Source organism: Halictus rubicundus, chromosome 16 (genome assembly GCF_050948215.1).
Source record: "Halictus rubicundus isolate RS-2024b chromosome 16, iyHalRubi1_principal, whole genome shotgun sequence".
NCBI classification, from domain to species: domain Eukaryota; kingdom Metazoa; phylum Arthropoda; class Insecta; order Hymenoptera; family Halictidae; genus Halictus; species Halictus rubicundus.
In genome coordinates this window covers 977,731-997,015 of record NC_135164.1, presented here as the reverse complement: position 1 = coordinate 997,015, position 19,285 = coordinate 977,731, and the positions used below count along the sequence as shown (strand labels likewise).

Below are 19,285 nucleotides of genomic sequence, written 5' to 3'. Positions count from 1 at the left end.
TTTTAAAGTTATAGCGATTTCTAAAAATGTCTAATTTGTTACGCGCAGCTAAAATATCGCCCGCGCCAGGTTCAAGGCCACGCGCGAAGTGTTCCGCAAACAATGTGCTGAGTCTAATAACACTGTACGACACCAAGTTTAATCTGCAGTTTGATAACAGTTGGGCAATTCTTACAAACCTCGTCATTTTTAAACCAAATCCGAAAGCAGAATTGCTCTGTCACGCAATGTTTTCGAAAAACATTGGTTTTTGTAAAAATTCATGATTTTGATAAAAAATGAGGTGTTACGCGAAAACTAAACATGCGCTATGTTCAGGTTTGAGTCAAAAGATAGAGGGGACTCTCCTCTACATATCCATATAGTAAACTATAATTTTATGTACTTTCTAATAGTTGTAAATGCTTGTTAAAGTTTGAAAAGAGCTGCCGCGGGTACTTTATACGCTCTGTTTTTGTATTTATGTGAAAAATCCCTTATCTATAAATTTGAAAAGTGGAAGCGGAAATTTTTGCTTTAAGCTTTAATATTTCTACTGCTTCCTTCAAAGTGCTAAACGTTATCGTTTGACAGTAGACTATCAGAACCCGGAGACTTTTATGCTTCTTTAACACTATATACATACATACATATATATACATACACACATTTCACATAGAATAGTGCAAAATTAAAATTCGCTTATTGTCATAACGTAGTAACAACATTGCAGTAACACTGTCTGAATAATCGCAGTCGATGCTCGAACAATACTATCATACGACGTACACAGTGCCTACTATGTTCCGGGTTCACCAACCATATCGAATTGATTTTAAATTGTACATTCTCCGGAGTTTTCGCTTCGAGAAGAACTGTCGCACGGTTGCGGGATTCGTAAGTTGAATTTAACTAGTAACACTAGATTAACGGAGCATTAAAAGTAACTATTTTACATTGATATATAAAAATAACAAAAATGTGTTTATTCAGACTTTAGGTGATTTTTATTGTCATATGCGCTCAAAAAAATAAAACTATTGAACAATTCCTCAGAATTTTATCCTCACACTCTTAATCGCAAATCAAAACATTTAGAATCCGTCATTTTTATGATTTTTTATGGATAAATCTAGTGTTAAATTGCTTTTAAGCGTGAAAAAGAGTTAATCTCACTGCAAACAGATTTTTACACTGATGAATATACTAAAACTCAGATAGAATGTCATTTTAAAACCATTTCCAGTGATTGCTTCTTGAAAACTTTCCAATTTTTTTCTTTCTTACGCATAATTATATTTATTTAGTCTCCCAGAAATCTCATCAAGTACAAGCAAATTCCAAAACATAATATAGGTTCAAAGCAATCCAATTGTCCACTCGAAGGAATATTCAATTTTTGTGTTAAGTAATTTAATCTTGGACTTACAGAAACTAATTTAAAACTTTTGATAATTAGCATATATCTAAACAAGTGGAGTGGTTTGATAGCAGCATCATACATTATCAGGTTATTACATATGAAATGTTCGATTTTGAACAGTTAATTTCAATGAGTCTAATTTTTTCGAAATCAAATTTACCAGTCAAAATAAGTAATTTACACATTTTTCAATTGAAGATGAATGTTAATAACAAACCCATTTTGTTCATCATTCATGTAAGAGATTCCGACACATACAATTCGAACTACTTTAATCATTTTTGTAATTTTAAAACTACATTATTCATTAGTGTTACAATTTTCGGTAATTGTGCATAAAATGCGAATTCTGCCTATTTTGAATAACCGAATTTGTTCTTTGTGATGGGGGAGGGGCTCCGCTCCTCCCCTTGCATCCTCTCCCTGAAAAACCTAACATAATTTCACTCTGAAATTTAGTTTCATGAACACAAAAAACAACAAAGTAACTCGAGTTTTGAACATTTTCCGACTAAAATTTAAATGAATTTCAGAGTGAGTTTGTGTTAGTTTTTCGAGGAGGGAGTGCACTGATTGTCAGTTTTTATGTGTAGAGGCTCAAAGACTTTCAAATGACAAACTAACTTTAAACACAAGTCTTCACGAAACATTTACTTTTTTTATGAAAAAATAGAAACATGCTTATACAGAGAAAATAAAAATGATCAACTAGAACAAATACATTCTGAATTTTAGAATACTACATGTTGTATTTTCGAACATGGAAGTATATTTCGCCACAAAACACTCCATAAAATTAATAATATAAATGGTAGAAATCTCATATACAAAGGAAGCAAGTTTTGTTGAAAGGCCTAGCAAGAAAATTTTGAACAACTTATACGGATAGAGACCTCCAGAAAACTTCCACGTTTGGATCTCAAAGAATCGGACCTCGAAGAACTGGTTTTGGACTTGTGTGTGGCCCATGCTAAAGTTATTTACACACATAAAAGTATCTCATAATAAAAACACTGCATAAGTTTAGCTTCATATAAACCGTCATTTCGTACACAACAATTTAATATACAATGGAAATAATTTCTATCAAAAAACCTAATCAAGAAATTTTAGATGGCTAAATGTTTGATATGCAATGACATTATAGGTTCAACATTTCATAGCCTAACAACCTGATATACAACCAAAATAATATCTGTTAATAAACATAACAAGACAATCTGAAACTTATTTTCAAAGCATAATGAATATTAAAACAGAGATATTAAATTTTGTTCATTAACATCAGTTAATATATATGTTATATATGTGTCTTTTTTAATATTCATTATGCTTTAAAAAGAAGTATAATTAATATAGGCACAGTAATTGACACTCGCAAAGTAACTGGGTCCCTTACCCTATTTGTAGGCAAGTATTGAATAAAGCTCTTCGAAAGAGTAACAGGATAAAAATAAAAATTTTACATCGAATAAACAATTAAAACCTAGAGTTTTTCTTTGAGGACGCAGTCTCACGTAAACGGGTCACAAAATCGACATTGTTATTGCATTTTTTAAAGAGAATAGAACCTTAAAAATACATTCCCAAAATTGTATGCTTAAATTCATTGAAACAACAAAGATTCCAGGAGAACAATGCTTCGTAGTAGCAGTGCAAATTTGGATTGTGCGATTTAAGCATTCGCCATTTCACGATAAATTATTTATTTTGATAGCGACGATGACGATAAACATACTGATCAAGAATCATCTTATTTTTTTTTTGTTTTTGTTTTAGTCCACCCTGAGATGCAATAGATCCAAAACTCATTTGACCACTAAATTACGGATTCTTGAAAAATTGTTGATGTTCAAGCTATGATCATTTCGAAAAAAGGAATAGTACAACGATAAACAAGAACTTAGTTAATTTTCTGAAAAGATGTTTTCACCCGAGAATGACAAATTCAAAGTTCTGTAAAAACCTTGGAAAACTCGTTTCGTGGCACAATCTACCGTATGTTTGAAGATTAAAAATGACTCCGCAGAATTTCATCTACGTATTCTTTGGGCTGTTTTATGGAACGGAAACGAAGAATATGTTTGGTAGTATGAAGTCATCATTGTATGACTTTCAATAAAACGACCAAAAACAATCGTAGAACAATTTTTAAGCTGCCGTTAGAAAGGAGAAGCTCCAATCTCTGAATCTACGGTTGATTAAACCACGAAAATTCTCTAACGCTTTTATAGACCATTAAATTTGTATCACTTTCGAGTGAAGTCATGTCATCTTCAGTTTCTCACCTGCTATAAGATGAAAAATACTCTCAGCAGATAACGAACGATGTATCGTGAAAGTAGAGTCTTCAAGTCTTTCAAATAAGTCAAACTTTGTTGCTGTACTATTGGTTTTAACGAAGTAATAAGTTGTGTTTAAACATCGACAATTTTTCGAAAATCGGAAAGTCAGTGTTCAAATACATTTTGGATCCGTTGTAAAAATAATAATTGTTCTGTATGGCCAAAGAGGAGCTAAATCGATTACAAAAAAAAAAGAAAAATATTATAACGTAAGACGTACCATTATTTTGAAAAAAATTTATGAAAATTGTTAAATTTTGGAGCGTTCATACGAGACTGCCTCCTTAAAAGGAATGGAAAGACAGTCGTTTCGGCCGATTAATTCGCCGACGGACTTCTCTGAGTGCATGCTAACGGAAATTTCTCGTCTGTAGGCGTCCGAATGCTTACCGGTGGTGGTTCTGCGGAAGAGTACACCTCGCTGGGAGCGTAATTACTGTGAGGCTGGGCCATCTTCTCAGAGACGACGGCGACGGTCGCCAGGGAATCCGGTTGTTCCTTGTCCATGTTGCTGAGGTACCTTGTCGGCACTGAATAGGTCGAGTCTCCTTTCAACGACGGCTCCTCAGAGAAAACGAAAAATCCTCAGTGAATACTCTGTGAACACTCGATGTCGATCGCTCGACGAATCGACGAGCAGTGAGTGCTCGGCACCGTCTGACACCGCTAGCTTAAGGTTACCCCCACCGCTTATGAAGCTGGTGAACCTTCTGGTACACCTTTCCGATGGGCACGTCTTCTGGTACCAAGGTGTACCTCATCGTGGTCTCGATGTCGGACTTTCTAAACACCGTGCCGTCGAGGGGGCACTCGTCTGTGTACGTGGATGAGACTGAAATCCGTGTACCCGAGGAACCACGTGTGAGGAACCAGCCATCAACGTTCGTACACAACGTTTTGTAATGTTTCTATCTCGTTTCCCGACGTCCCCGTGTTCTGTTTCGCGAGCTTCTTCCGTTTTATGCCTTGTGAAATTGCCTCCACCAGAAGAACGAACTCCGGAATATGATGCTTGTCACTCTATATGGGAACAGCTATCACTTGTGCACCTTTTGTGCGCATTCTTGTGCTTTTAAATCCATAGGAAAGTATTCATCCTTTTCACAAAACCGTTTTTAAAATGTAGAACACCCGAGCCATCTTAAGTGTAGAGCCATTCCACGTATATGTCCTTTATATTTCTCTCCTCTTAAGAAACGAATATTACACTCTAGGAGAAAAGGATAGCACTTTAAGATCTACATGATTTTAATTTATTTTCTATATTTTCTATATTTTTAATTTCTATATACTATTTTACGATAGGTTTAATAAGATATATAAGTAAAATTGGATTTTATCAACTTGTTCAGTTTTATTTGACAAAAATAATATTTTTGCCAAAATCCATCAGAACGAAATGATAACACGCGTACATAGAAGCTTAAAATATTAAAAAATTTATGAATGATATTTTGTATTTCGGTGCGACTTCTTTACATTCAATAACAGCAATGGTTCTGGTGGGTGAAGATTTATTATAAATTTTGAACACTTTTAGGAGTCAATTTTTTCCAACTCTACTGAATACGTTGTTTAAAATCATTCAACTGTTTCAAATTGTCTGCTGTTCTTGTATACTATCCTGACAAGATTCCTCCAACTGTTTTTAATAAGGTTGAGGTTTTTTAGGAAAAGTATTCCTTCACTACTTTTACAGTATGAACCACAACGTTTTCGTGTTGGAAAATTAATTTATCTCCGGCAACACTTGTGACATGTGCGTTTGTGTACTTCTTCAATAATTTGTAAATATTTTGTGCTATTCATTTTTCCAGCAATAAATTTTACGTTCATTTTCCCTTATGATAATTAGCCAATATCGGACCAACAATAAAAAAATCATATATATTTTTTTTACGTGAATATATTTTTGAAAAAGCCCCCATCTGTTCATAAACAATCACCAAAACAAATAAATAACTCGGCATCAATTTAACAAGAAATTTATTTATCGTCGTAACCCGAAGCATCACTTTTCCTCCTGCCATAACTTAATTTACGCACTTAAAAGAAATGCCTTTTATACAGTATTGTAAAACAGAATATTAAACAATTTCCAATGAATTTTTTACAATTATTATATATTTTATTGGTTCGAAATGATCCATTTATTAAAACTCGAAAACGGAAATTGTTGTAACTTTAACTAAACTTTTCCTTAGAAAGGTAAAATATATCTTGTAATTCTTGCTGGAAAGTGTTTGTAGGACTGTTCTTTAGAAGATATTCAGAAAAATCGAATAAAAAAATTGTTGAGTAATGGTTTTCTAGTCGACTAAATGAAAGGAGCTTTAAAGTTTTTTCTCTAGTTCAAGATTTATTTAACTTGAATTATTGTACAGAAAAGGTTTGCAGTATAGTTTAAAGAAATATTCTGACCTAAAAGATGTAAAATATTATGAATATTGAATTACGAAGTATGTCATTATGTAACGTACGAAAATAAATATATAACTAAAAACAATCGATTTTGACTTTTGACTCTTTCGCAATTATTATAATCAGCCCCACTTTAGTCGGCATGCCAACTTTTTAACGCTTATGTATGTCTTGATAACGGTTTATGCAAAAATAATATGTTCCAAGTGTTTCGGGCCTGTCTTGACGTCACCTGCAAGAATACGTAATCAAAAATATAGATTTGTGTATGAAATTTTGAAAGTAAACTTCACGAAGCTTCTCAAGGTCACTGCAATATCAAACAAATATAATCATCGTGTACTCTTCTCTATATCCTACAACTTTTTCTCCGAAACGTTTTTAACGCCACTTATGCTTCTTAAGATATGGAATTTTGTCCAGAAAACGGGCTTTCTGACACATTGTGCGCCGCCACCTTCCTTTAGCGATGGCGTAAAATTTCTTCAGCATTGTTTCTTTTCTGTAATGTTGCTCATTCATTGTGGGTCTCGAATTAGTGTACAATTTGTCTCACAGTTATCTTCGAATGTGATGTTTTTATTATTCTGAGTTATTCGCAAGCGAATAGGATCTGCGGACGTTCCGAACTCTTTTTTCTATAATTTTCTGGATCTTCCAATGAATCATAACTGTACGACTTATGTTTGTGACCTTTGATATTTGTGCCACTGAATATTATTAATTTTTTAGTTTCGGTATGGTATGTATATATTTGGCGAGCTTTCAGTTACTTTCAACCGGCCATTGTTATTAATCTATTGTTTTTTTGGTAAATATTATGTTTAGAGGGACACAGCTCGGATGACCTTGACCTTGACATATGTTGTCAAGGTCACCTTCTTGACTGGCTTTATAAAGCTTTTAACCGTCGCTCGTTTTTTATTAAAATGTTATGAAAAAAAATATATCGACGTTGCAAATTGTACTGCATTGCAATTTTCCAGTGCATACTTACATACACGTACACGTGATCTTGGTTTTGATTTGTAACTGCTATATATATAGCAGTATAATGCATGTGTATGTGTATAATTGTTATAACAGACAATTCTGGCAGTCATCTATATGCAGTTGTTTTGCGCAGGATTGTGCTCTGTTGATCACAAGGTAATCTCGTTTAAACTGATAGACACTTCTTACAACTTTAAATTCATCCCAGTAAGTTTAGGAATGTAAGGAACGTATACAGGGTATCCCAAAAATGTAGTGCTTCATTGAACGAGCTAATTCCCGGGATTATTTGTAGTAACTTTTTCCGTTGCGAAAATGTTCTCCGCGGTTTTGTTAAAGAGTTATTAACGAAGAACACAGACCAATCACAGCGCGGACACAGCAGGCTGATTCCGACTCGGCCAATGCCAACGCTATGCTCAGCGGAACCTGCTACCGTGCCGGAATCCGTCTGATTTTGTTGCGCCCTGATTCGTCCGTGATTTTCGTTAATAACTCCTTAGGGAAGCCGCGAAGAACATTTTCGTGAAGGAAAAAGTTACTTCAAACGACCTCAGGAATCACATCTCTCTAGGAAGTGCAACATTTTTGGGTCACCCTGTATCTATAACACGTTCTATCGGTATAACCAATCTCAGTATGATATAAAGCGGCGTATCGGTTGGATAATTTCGCAATTTTTCTGAATTTTCAAAATGCATTTGAGAATCCACTATCGTTTTACTGCTTCAGTAGCTAATGTACAACTGGGAAGGGTAGTTTTGTATTCGTGCTATTATTTTCAAGTGATGTGAGAGAATGAATCAAGAAGGAAAAAAGAGGAAAAGAGCTAAGGCCAATGTTAAAGACAAGTTGTCGCTAGAAGACTACCGTGACTGGTACTAGCGGATATTTAAACAAGAAGGAGGATATATGAACGTAAAAATAATATATATTATGCATTCTGCTTTCCTCGTGATAACTGCATGTTCAATAAACATTACTTTCATTGAGAAAAAATCGTATTTTTGTAACATACATGTATGTACACAGTTTATATATATAAATTTGCTAGGCGTCCAGATATTTATGAACGAGAGTGTAAGTGGTGGAGTCTTTCTGAATTTGATAGAGGTTGTCACAGATAAAAAAAGATACACAAAGAAACTTCTTTTTTTCCGTTTGTGCACAGTTTCGTTCATGACTCAGTTATTTTATACGCTGTTGTGCAGACAGCTGTTGTATCGGATAATCGAGTTCGAAAACAATCAAAATTTCTATACGAATTCTTTTTAATATCCACAGAGAAAGTAGACTGAAGTTCGTTCAAAGAGCTAATTAAAAACAAAAACATTCACGTTTATCATTCGAACCCATAAGATTCAATTGGCGCAGAGGTATCTGATGCATTTAAATTTATTTATGCAAGAGAGCTATTAATGCCGTTAGAAAAATTAGAAACCGGAGTGAATGAATCGCAGTTATTAATAGATAGAGGCTTCGCCTCTTTGCGATTACTGTATTTGATTAAGGAATCAAACAACTTAACGGATTACATTCGCTTATATCAAAAAAATTAGATATGAATCAATGTATTTTAAAATAATTGGCTCTTCGTGTTTCTTTTTTGGATGTTACACAGAGTATTAAGTAAGGTAAAAATAAATCTACCGATTCTAAGATCATATATTTCAACAAACTATCGATTCTTTTTAGTATTAAAAGGTAAATGCTAGTGAAAGCGTTTTTTTTAAATTAACTGCTCTGTTTGCTTTTATATACGTTACATTGAAAGTGAAAAATTTTACATAACGATCATGTTTGATAATTAATTATGGATCGTTTTAAAGAAGCGGCAAACCAACACAATCGAGAACAATCTAGAAAAAACTGTCAGTCTTCTCAGAATTAACAAAGTAAGATTCAAATCAGTGTGTTTTAAAATATTTGTCTTGTCATGTTGCTTTTTTGCAGCATCAATAACGTACGAGATTAATAACTATTTACCGCTTCCAAGAAGTGGAAAACCAAAGCAGAAACATTGCACGTGTTAATTATCGAGTAAAGCTAAAAATGAGGAACGGCAAGACAAGTGTCAGACATAGCAACTGGACGAAACCACATTCCGAGTATAACCAACAAATTACCATAATTTGTTTTTGCATCTGTATATGAATGCGGAATTGCGTATACTGAAGGAAGATGTAAGAATGATTGTGGAGCTGTTCCTTCGTTGGTTTACAACCTCCATATTATAACAATGATATTTCCTATAATATTCAATTATTGAGATGCAGTAAAAGAAAAGCTACTTCAAAATAGTGACAGTTTTAAACATATTCGAGCATCTCAAAAACGAAGCTTCAATTGTTATTTTATTGCTCTTTATTTTCGCTTTACAAGTCTTCCTTATAATGTTACATGTAATCATACATCTTGTTATTGTAGGAACATGAAACAAAATCCTTTATAAAGAAACAAATTAAAAAACAGAATATTAAAATATTGCAATTTTTAAATTTAAAAACGCAAGTTAGTTTTCGGAAAAAGTTAGTGTATTTCTGAAAAATTATACGTTTCTCATCGTTATGCTGAATTTCACAATAAATAATTTTATCTTTTCTATATAATCTGAATGTTACGAACAACAGCAATTGGGATGATAGACAAACGCAATGATGGAATTCTTCCTCTATCAAACATAGTTTTTCTTTCAGATCCACTGAAATAATAGGACTTTAAATGACCAATTGTTTAAAAAATATAAAAAGTGATATTCAGGCATCGGTTTTTACTCATAATGTGGCTACAAGATTGAAGATACTGACGATATTCACCTCTTTTTTTATTTTGATAATTTAATCATTTATTTTATAATTTAATAATTTATGTAATAATTTTATTAAATTATTATTTAATAATTAAAATCGTTTCAATTAATTTTTTGAAAATTGTAATCTAACAGTAGAAGAAAAGAATGTGTTTCAAAGTTGGCTTGCATTCTGCATATTTTATTTATTGTAACGTAGATTGCACACTTAATTCTATTTTAATATGAAGAAACATCCACTAGATGGAAAATTTGCTTTTCTAAAAATTCTAGTAAGTTAAATGATATATATATGTATATATATGTATTTTCTATTTCATGTTTCATGTATACTCGTGTTTTCTATAAATGCATAAAGACAGGGGTCTAGTTATCACATACGACATACGTCAATAATCATTTATTTTTAATTGTAAATAGGGAAAATAAGAAAAATATACGAATTTTCTTTTAACAGACACGTGTTTTGATATAAAATTATTCAAATACCGTTTTAGCGAGTATATTATACTATCAAAAAAGAAAACAAAAAAAACTGGGTTTTTATCACACGAGTGAGGAATGGATAGTGATTCATAAAGCGCATAATCGCATTCGCTTAGAATCTATTGATCTTCTTCATCTACATAATGTATCGCGACTGTTTGTATCACTGCTCGTAGATCCTTGCTTTCTCTAACAGTGCCGTATCTATGAGGTTTCTCCATATAGAACCCCAACCTGTTTAATGCATTCATTCATGAAATGGTTCGAAAGAGAGAATAGAAAAACTATATATTGTCCATATATTTTCTATTAAATTTTAATACGTTTAGTTTGCATTATCAAATTCATTCATAGATACAGAATTTTATAACAGTAAATTACTTGAAGATTAGATACCCTTTAATCCTTTATAAAATATTCCTTAATAATTCAAATTTTAACTATGATGGTCTAACCCAGATACATGTTTTAGATTGTCGTACCATCTAGATACTTAATGCTTAGTTTTCCTGTTTAATAAATAATTATTTCTATAATATTGCTTAATTTAATTATAATTAGTTTTTTATTTAGATCTACTACTACGTTTAGAATGTTTATTAAAAACAGATCTAAAAGTTGGGTGATATTTAATATATTTAATAATGGACGATTTTAATTGCAATTAACAATTAATTTTTTTATTCAACTGATGTATAATATATGTATTTATACCTCTAATTAATATAATTTCAAGTGCAATATATGTTATATAACATAACAACAATATTGTTGTTTTAATTGTTACTACGATACAATCTAAAGATTGACCAAAATAATTGTAATGTGCATAATTTACTAAAAGCAAACATTCGAAACAATTTCAATTCAATTTCGATCAGTAACTGACGACTTATCTTATTACCATACAAATTTTTTATCATTTTAAGCATCAATTATCCATAATCAATTTAAAAATATTAATCAATTAATTCCGAATTTTCATTTGTTTTACAGTGTTACACTCCTACTTAAAGAAAAGTATATACAGAATAGAAGTATATACAAAAATCGCATAACTTTATAATATTGGACTATACTACTTGAATTTTGTTGAGAAGTTAGAACAATTGGATCACTACATAACTTGAGAAAAATGTTTGATTAAAATTGCAATTGGTCCAAATTACAGAGAAAGTACTAAAAGTTGTATTTTGCAACTTTTTTATGCGAGCTTATATTAAAAATTTAAAAAGTACATCTGTATCAATTATACATATTCTGAATATTTCATCTAAATCGGTCAACATTGCACTGAGCTACAAACATTTAACGATGAAAACGTAAGGGCGAAAGTCGCAGAATTTTGGCCTTCTCAGGGAATTTCGCCCTTATGTGATCATTTTGGCACATCTGCAGCTCATTGCAACGTTAACCGATTTTGATGAAATTCTCAGATCTACAAATCGTACTTTCTAAATTTTCAATGTAAGACCACATAAAAAGTTGCAAAATACAACTTTTAGTATTTTCTCTGCACTTTCGACCAATTGCAATTTTTGTAAAAAATTTTTTTCACTTCATGTAGTGATCCAATTGTTCTAACTTCTCACAAAAATTCAAGTAGTATAGTTCAATATTGACAAAGTTATGCGATTTTTAAGAGCGTACGAATACTTATGGGACTGACTATCTATATAGGGTGTTCAATATTAGAAATAGTCAATATTAGAACAAAATGAAAGAGGAAAAAGTAGTACTATTTTTTTGTGTTTATACTATTTTGTTAGATATGAAGGTGACCTTCAATTTTTTAAATGGCATGCTGCATATTTTTTTATATCGCATGAAAGCGTGTGTCTAAACGAATGCATCCGTATACTGCACAGTAGCCTTCAAGGTTATGCAAGGTCAGAAATGGAAGAAACTAAAAAAAAACTTAAAATCTTAATTTGTTGTTTAAAATCTTAATTTGTTGGTTAATTTGTTTAATTTTAATGTTTAATTTTAACTTTATAAGAAATAGTAATAAAGATATGTTCGGAAGATATGTTTGGAGACGTTAGGAAGCCGTCCGGAAGACATTCAAAACGTCTTTAAGACGTCTCTGTGCTATCTGGAAATGACGTCTTTGAGACGTCTCTGTGCTATCTGGGTATACTCATAGTAACAAAATTAAGTAATATTATAATCGATCAAATAGAGGCACTCGGTCATTCAATTAACCTATTGCAAAAACAATGCTAATAATTTTGAAAATCATAGATTGATGAGAACATTCCGATCTTGAATTTTTAAAATACATATACATACAACAAACTTTTTATTGATTATTATTTAACATTACCGATTACTTGAGCTATTACCAGACAAGCCAATAGAATAGCCGAATAGCTGAATAGCCTTGGGCTATTTCATTAAGGCAATAAAATCTGCAAAATACATGAGAATTTTCAACCTTTTCAACAACTATATTTCCTTGTTGCAAACATGTGCTGACCTCTAACAACAAGCATTGTAGTGAAGAACATGTGTTTAAAACAACATATGTATTTCGTGTTTCGTTTTTACATACCTATGCTTAAAATTTCAAAGCAAATATATTTCTTTTCAATTGAAGTAAAGATTAACTATTTAATGTGTGTTGTGTGAATCGCTTTATTTAAATAGAAATATTGTCACTACGGTTGAAATAACATGATGAAAACATAACCTCTAAGTAGCGACGATGGTAATTTACATATTATTATTGGTTTAGAACAAACTAAAATGTAAATTGTGGTATTTTTGTTTATAATAAACATTACATTAATAATATGATTATGTTATAATCACAAAATTTTTCCATAATTATAAATAAATACTAAGAAATCGATTGTACGAATGTGTCATCTCTAATTATTAAATACAATAACATTATTTAACTATTGAATGAATTATTTAACTGTGTCATCTAAATTTACTTGTAAACTATTTGTTGTATGAAAATGTTTTAAACAAAAGTTGTTTAATATCGAACATAGTATACAATATTAGTTTCTATTACGATATGAAAGATAGCTTTGAATGTTTCAGTTATAATATAAAGAGTATTGAATAATATATAAGCTATTACAGTATACAACATAAAAAATTAATTATTATCAAGATACAGTTGGACTCCATTTATCCGAACCAGCATTGTTGGAATACCTAATTTAGTGAACTCGTAGCTGGGTTCCTATTATGCAAATTGACTATTCGCGGAAAATATCGCTTGTCTGAACTGTATCCAAATACGTGTATATATCCTATTACATGAACATCAGCTTATACTATACAAACAAAAAAACTAAATCCAAACGATCCAGTCATAAATTTATAGTGTACCATTTATAATATCTAAAAACTGTATCGTTACAGCATGTATTATAATTTTGGAAACACCTATACATGTATCAATGCTTTGAGCGTTACTTAAATTAAATATCAATCAAATATCTCAGTAACTACTATGTTTAACCCAATACGCCTTAATAGTTTTCCACTCTGCATTCAGTATTGGCGAGAATTACAAGACTCGACACACGTTATAATTAAAAAATGTCCTACTTAACACATTCATGACCGGTGGTTGTTGCATGAGGCTCTTAGCAGAATGCCGCATATAATTTTCGGAAGTCTATAGCTGAATGCCACAAGAGTCTGCTATATAAATATATGTGAATATAAAGAATGACTTAGAAACCATGTTGCCGGTCATCGGGTAATGAATTTGAAATGATATTGGACTACATTGCCAGTATTCAGTTAATGAATTTGAGATGACTTAGAACTATGTTTCTGGTCTCGAATGTGTTAATGCCAAACAACTTTTATTTGAAACATACTTTTATGAAAGAAATAATTTACAAATAAATTTAAGTGGCAAAGTTAAATGACTCGCCCTGTATAATTTGAGTAAAACATATGCTGTATCATTTATCAAGTGGCAATTTTAGTATTTAACAATGGAAGGTAACCAAGTAATACAAAGAAAAACTATAAAACTGGTTATACATGTATTCTTATAGTAAACATCAAATTGAAAGATTACTTTACAAACATTCGTCACATGAAATCCAAGAACTTTATCCTTGAATTTTTATTTGAACAAATGTATTTATTTATAAAGGGATACATCTGATCCTTATACCATTTTTCGTATTCAGAAATGTGCAACATTTCTCTGAGATTACACATTATTTTAATGTTTTTATGTATATTACAATTCTCAGGTAATCTTCACCATTGATTTATTTTGATCATTCTTTCATAGTTATCATTATTTTCATTATTTTGTACTCCCCCTGTCCCATATAATGATATATGTTAATTTTTTTCCAAATTATAGTATGCACATACTTTTTTACACGTTATTTTAAATTAATTTCATTGAGAAGTTACAACTCTAAGCTTACATTAATTCTGCAAAAGAGTTTGGCTACGCTTTAATTATACAGGTAAGCACCTACCTTTTATCACACTTTGGCTTAATTTGTTTTCAATTTTTTCTGTAATAATTACTATTTCAATGACTAGTAATTAATTATTTCGCTTTGCTTTTTTAATGACTGATAGAAAGTTTTTCAGAAATATATTCTGTAATATTGGACAGAGGAAGTACAAATAATTCTATCCACATTTCATTATTAAAATATATTTTTTCAATCTCATGTTTTTTGTGTAATCTAAGTATGAAAAGTATTTTTAATATTCGTATTACTATGCTTTTAAATCAGTATTTCTTCTTATTTTAATATTAGACTGTACATAGATTTGTTTGTTTCTTTTAAGATATAGTATTTTAATTTCCTTGGAAATAATTAAGAAGAAAATATATTATGAAGAATCTAACATCGAAACAGTTGCAAAGAATGGAAAAGAAGAAAAAGAAAATGGCTGCACTTTTGGAAATTACTAAATTGAACGATAAGGACAGAGAAGCAAAGTCACTTGCCCTTAAAAAAGCGGTTGGTATACCTATTGAAAATATAACATTTATGATGAATTTTAATTGCTGCGTACTGTTTCAGTCTGAAGAAACAGAAAAGTCCAATGATACCAACAATATCGAAATTTCTATGGAAGAAAGTTCTAATCGTAAACGACCTTGTAGCGTAGATGTAAAAGAGACTCGTTTGGAAGATTCTACCGCACAAGTAGAAGTGGAAATTACCGAAGAAACTTCAAATCCGCTTGCTAATAAAAAACCTAGGTTTGTATGAATTTATATTTAATTAATACTTACAAAATAGTTTCTAATAAAAGTGACTAATTAAATTTCTATATTGTACTATATAGATTAAGTGGAGATGAATATTTAAAATTGAAACAGGAATTGAGGGAACGTAAAAAGAGACTTACAGCGATACCTCGGTTTCGTTTAAAAGCGGTCGGTGAAAGTGCTAGTTTAAGTATTAATATTAAAAGCGAAAACAGGATTCCTATTTTCCTTAGCGATGTGCAACATTTGTTGTTGTATTCCTTACATGGACATCATTCTCCGTACATGCCAACAAGATGGTGTCACCTTGAGAAATATAATAAGGTAATGGAAATAGTAAAAACGTGATATAAACAAAATATTTGAAGTTACATTAAATATACCTAAAATATTTTTAAAAAGGTTACGCATACAGTGATTCTTGTTGTCGAAAGACTCTCCCTATACCATTTCATGGCATACGAAAGTATGTTTCCACATATAACAACAAAATTGGAGCACCGTGTAGAGGTAGTAACACCTACAGCATATGGAGGATCAGTTGTAGAAGATCTAGCAGCAGTTCCTATAACTGGGATACAGAGTGACAAATTGATTAAACGTACGCTCATAACATAACAATAATTTTCCTGTACTTACATTGTTAATACACTAACTACTATAGAATCCACATATGAATCATGAAATTTATTTGCAGAAAAAAATATCCAAGGAAAACATAAAATAATACATTTTAATAAGTTTTACATTCTTTTTCCAGAGTATGGAACACTAGAGGCTGCTTTAAAAAGTACAGGGGATGTAGTAAAATTATTAAAAACTGTTTTTCCAATGAACTGTATAAGATCAAAAAATACTGATTCATTGAACAATGCATCTGAATTACCTGTTACGGACAGGTTTTCTAGAATAAGATTACTTTTATCTTTATGTCAAATGATCGAAGAAAATTACCCAGTACCCTTGAAGGGTGAATTAGTCAAAAAGTAGGTACTAAGTAGAGCTGGGCGTCAATTGACTAAAATTTTTTATTTGATTGAATAATTAATGCTTATGATTAAAATTAATTATTCCTAACAAATGGCGACCAATTTAATCAATTGATGAAGTAAGTTGTCAATTACTGTTGCTGACACCTACATCAACTATAATCAGAAAAAATTTTATATTAGAATCGTTAATTATGTAATTAATTAAATCAATAAAAATTATTAATTGTATTAAGTTTTGCCTAACTTTGGTACTAACGATATCAATATTGTAAGATGTATTTTAATGAAAGCAACAACTGTTCTTGACGTTTAGGTATGAAAGTTATATGATGACAAAAGATTCATATTTAGAAGCCACTCCAAGATCTCCTATGTTTGGTCTGGATTGTGAAATGTGTAGAACTACAACTGGAGAATTAGAGTTGACGAGAATATCCCTGGTCGACGAAAGTATGAAAGTAAGTTCAAAATTAACATTATCTCGTTAACGATCAGTATACAGACTTCATGAAATTCTTATTACAGATTATTTACGATAGTCTGGTTAAACCAGAAAATCGTATCACGGACTATCTCACTCGGTTTAGCGGCATAACGAAAGAGATGTTGGCGGATGTATCGACCACATTGTCTGACGTCCAGCAAGTTCTACGTACTTTACTTCCGGCGGATGCTATTCTCGTAGGACAAAGTTTAAATTCTGATCTGCATACCTTGAAGATGATGCACCCGTACATCATTGATACATCCGTAATCTTTAACATTACTGGTGACAGGTCATCTTTTCCTTATATAACTTTTTGATCTCATCATGTATTAAGTTGGTGTAAAAATAACAGCTGATTTTGATTAAGAAATCAGAATCATTACAATCAAATACATTAAACCATAAATTAGTTGTAAATATTAGAAAAATCGTTTGTAAAACGCGAAGTTAAAATATTCTACTAATTACTTTTACACTAACTAAATAATATTTTTGAAAGTGAAAATATTAATTGTTGCTCACAATATAGGTACAGAAAAACAAAGTTGCAAACATTGGTTAGGGAATTTCTGGGTGAGAGGATACAAGAGGATAAAACCGGGCATTGTTCAACCGAGGATTCAAAGGCTTCAATGAAACTAACAAAATTGAAATTAGCGAACAGCGTGGATTACGGGGATGCTGTGTTGCTGGGACGATGCGATATGGACGTACTGAAGATGGAAGTAGATCAGCGTGAACGTGAAGATAAAAAAACGGAGATCCGGAGATATGCCACTTCACTTTTCAAACATGTAACGAAGAACGAGAAAACAGCTGCAATTGTAGGCAGTGGAGAAGTTATGAACGAATACTCCAAGTATTTGTCTTCTTCCCTTAATATTATGGACGATAACAATTTCGATAAGAATGACCAGGTGTGTTTTACAGTTGTTCTGCAGCTCGATTTTTTTATTACACTGTTCAACTCTAATTTTATGTTTTGATAACCAATATAGTTTATCAGATTTATAATTTTGAAAATGAATTGAAAAGTATCTATGAAAACTGAGGCATTCAAAACGCCTCACTCTCTTTAACTATTATTTAAATATGATTCAATGTTTATGATGTTTACAAAAATGTACCATTGTATTTGGGAAACTCTATAGAACCCTGCTATTCAAAAACATAAACACAAACATTGATTGGTATAGCTTTTACAACTCAAGCAGAAACAATTCTTAAAGTTAAAAATTTGGCTTTTTTTTTAAATTAAATATCTCAAAAGCTACAAGTAACGGTGAAAAATTACTTTCGAATTCGACTATTCAATAAAATATTACATTGAAATCTATAAAAATCGCCTATTGGCTATTGAAACGTAACAAAATGAAATGTGTTGAACAGTTGTTATTTATTAAATTATAATTTTGGACTTGTAGATTCGGCTTGTTGTCATGGACGATGATAACCAAGCCGTAAACCGAGCTTCTCAAATAGCAATGGAGCACGCTTTTACTTTGTGCCATGTGAGGATAGAAGAAGACAAATTAAAAAACGACCAATTGGAGAAAACATTTCATACGGTGAACAAATGGGTGTATGAGCTATGGCAACATACGGCAATGAATGGATTAGTGTGTGTCGTATTCACGGGAGAAAACAATGCAGCGAATGGCGCCTGTTTTTTGAATATAAAAGGAGAAGTTTCCGAGAACTGTGTGACGCGTATTTAAAAAAATAGTTTTCAATTTGTCATAACTTGTACATTCCTTTTTGGAGGAACTCATTAAAGAAATTTGACTCTAATCATAGAATATAAATTATAGAATATATGGAACTAGAAAAGAATGTTATGTTTTTCGATTACCTTTTGCTAGCGATGTACAAATGTTGTATTGTTAATAAACTTTTTTATTCTATATAGTCTAAATTTTACAAGACCGTCTGTGTGAATTGGTATAATTCACAAAATGCATATTATAAGTAGAATGCGAATCTTTATGCACATCTCCATTTTCATAGATTATTGTGTAACACAGAATAATAGAAAAATTTCTTCCACCCATTAGAAGATAGTACGAAAAATGAAAAAAATTAAAAATGCTAGTACTATTCGTACATATACATGTTTTCTTATGTTT

General features: G+C 31.3%; 3 protein-coding genes across 4 annotated transcripts in view; 1 reads left to right on the top strand and 2 right to left on the bottom strand.

Moving 5' to 3' along the window:
• LOC143362236 (uncharacterized) overlaps positions 1 to 4,406 on the bottom strand; it is a 90,403-nt gene extending 85,997 nt beyond the window's left edge. Inside the window, exon 1 of the mRNA XM_076802225.1 lies at positions 4,138 to 4,406. Within this exon, the coding sequence (XP_076658340.1) occupies positions 4,138 to 4,254 (117 nt within the window). The 5' untranslated portion in view covers positions 4,255 to 4,406. The remainder of the gene's footprint in view (positions 1 to 4,137) is intronic.
• Positions 1 to 19,285, bottom strand: part of LOC143361999 (uncharacterized) — a 533,154-nt gene that overhangs the window by 194,567 nt on the left and 319,302 nt on the right. The window lies entirely within an intron of this gene.
• Positions 12,943 to 19,063, top strand: LOC143362025 (uncharacterized). 2 transcript variants are annotated; one of them, XM_076801804.1, is made up of 10 exons: positions 12,943 to 13,166; positions 15,251 to 15,426; positions 15,490 to 15,671; positions 15,758 to 16,004; positions 16,083 to 16,281; positions 16,441 to 16,666; positions 16,986 to 17,130; positions 17,198 to 17,448; positions 17,689 to 18,076; positions 18,584 to 19,063. In XM_076801804.1, the coding sequence occupies exons 2-10, from the start codon at positions 15,298 to 15,300 to the stop codon at positions 18,875 to 18,877; spliced, it is 2,061 nt and encodes a 686-aa protein (XP_076657919.1). In that variant the 5' UTR covers positions 12,943 to 13,166; positions 15,251 to 15,297; the 3' UTR covers positions 18,878 to 19,063. The 2 variants fall into 2 exon arrangements, with proteins under 2 accessions (XP_076657919.1, XP_076657920.1); XM_076801805.1 differs by lacking the exon at positions 12,943 to 13,166 and adding an exon at positions 14,799 to 14,916.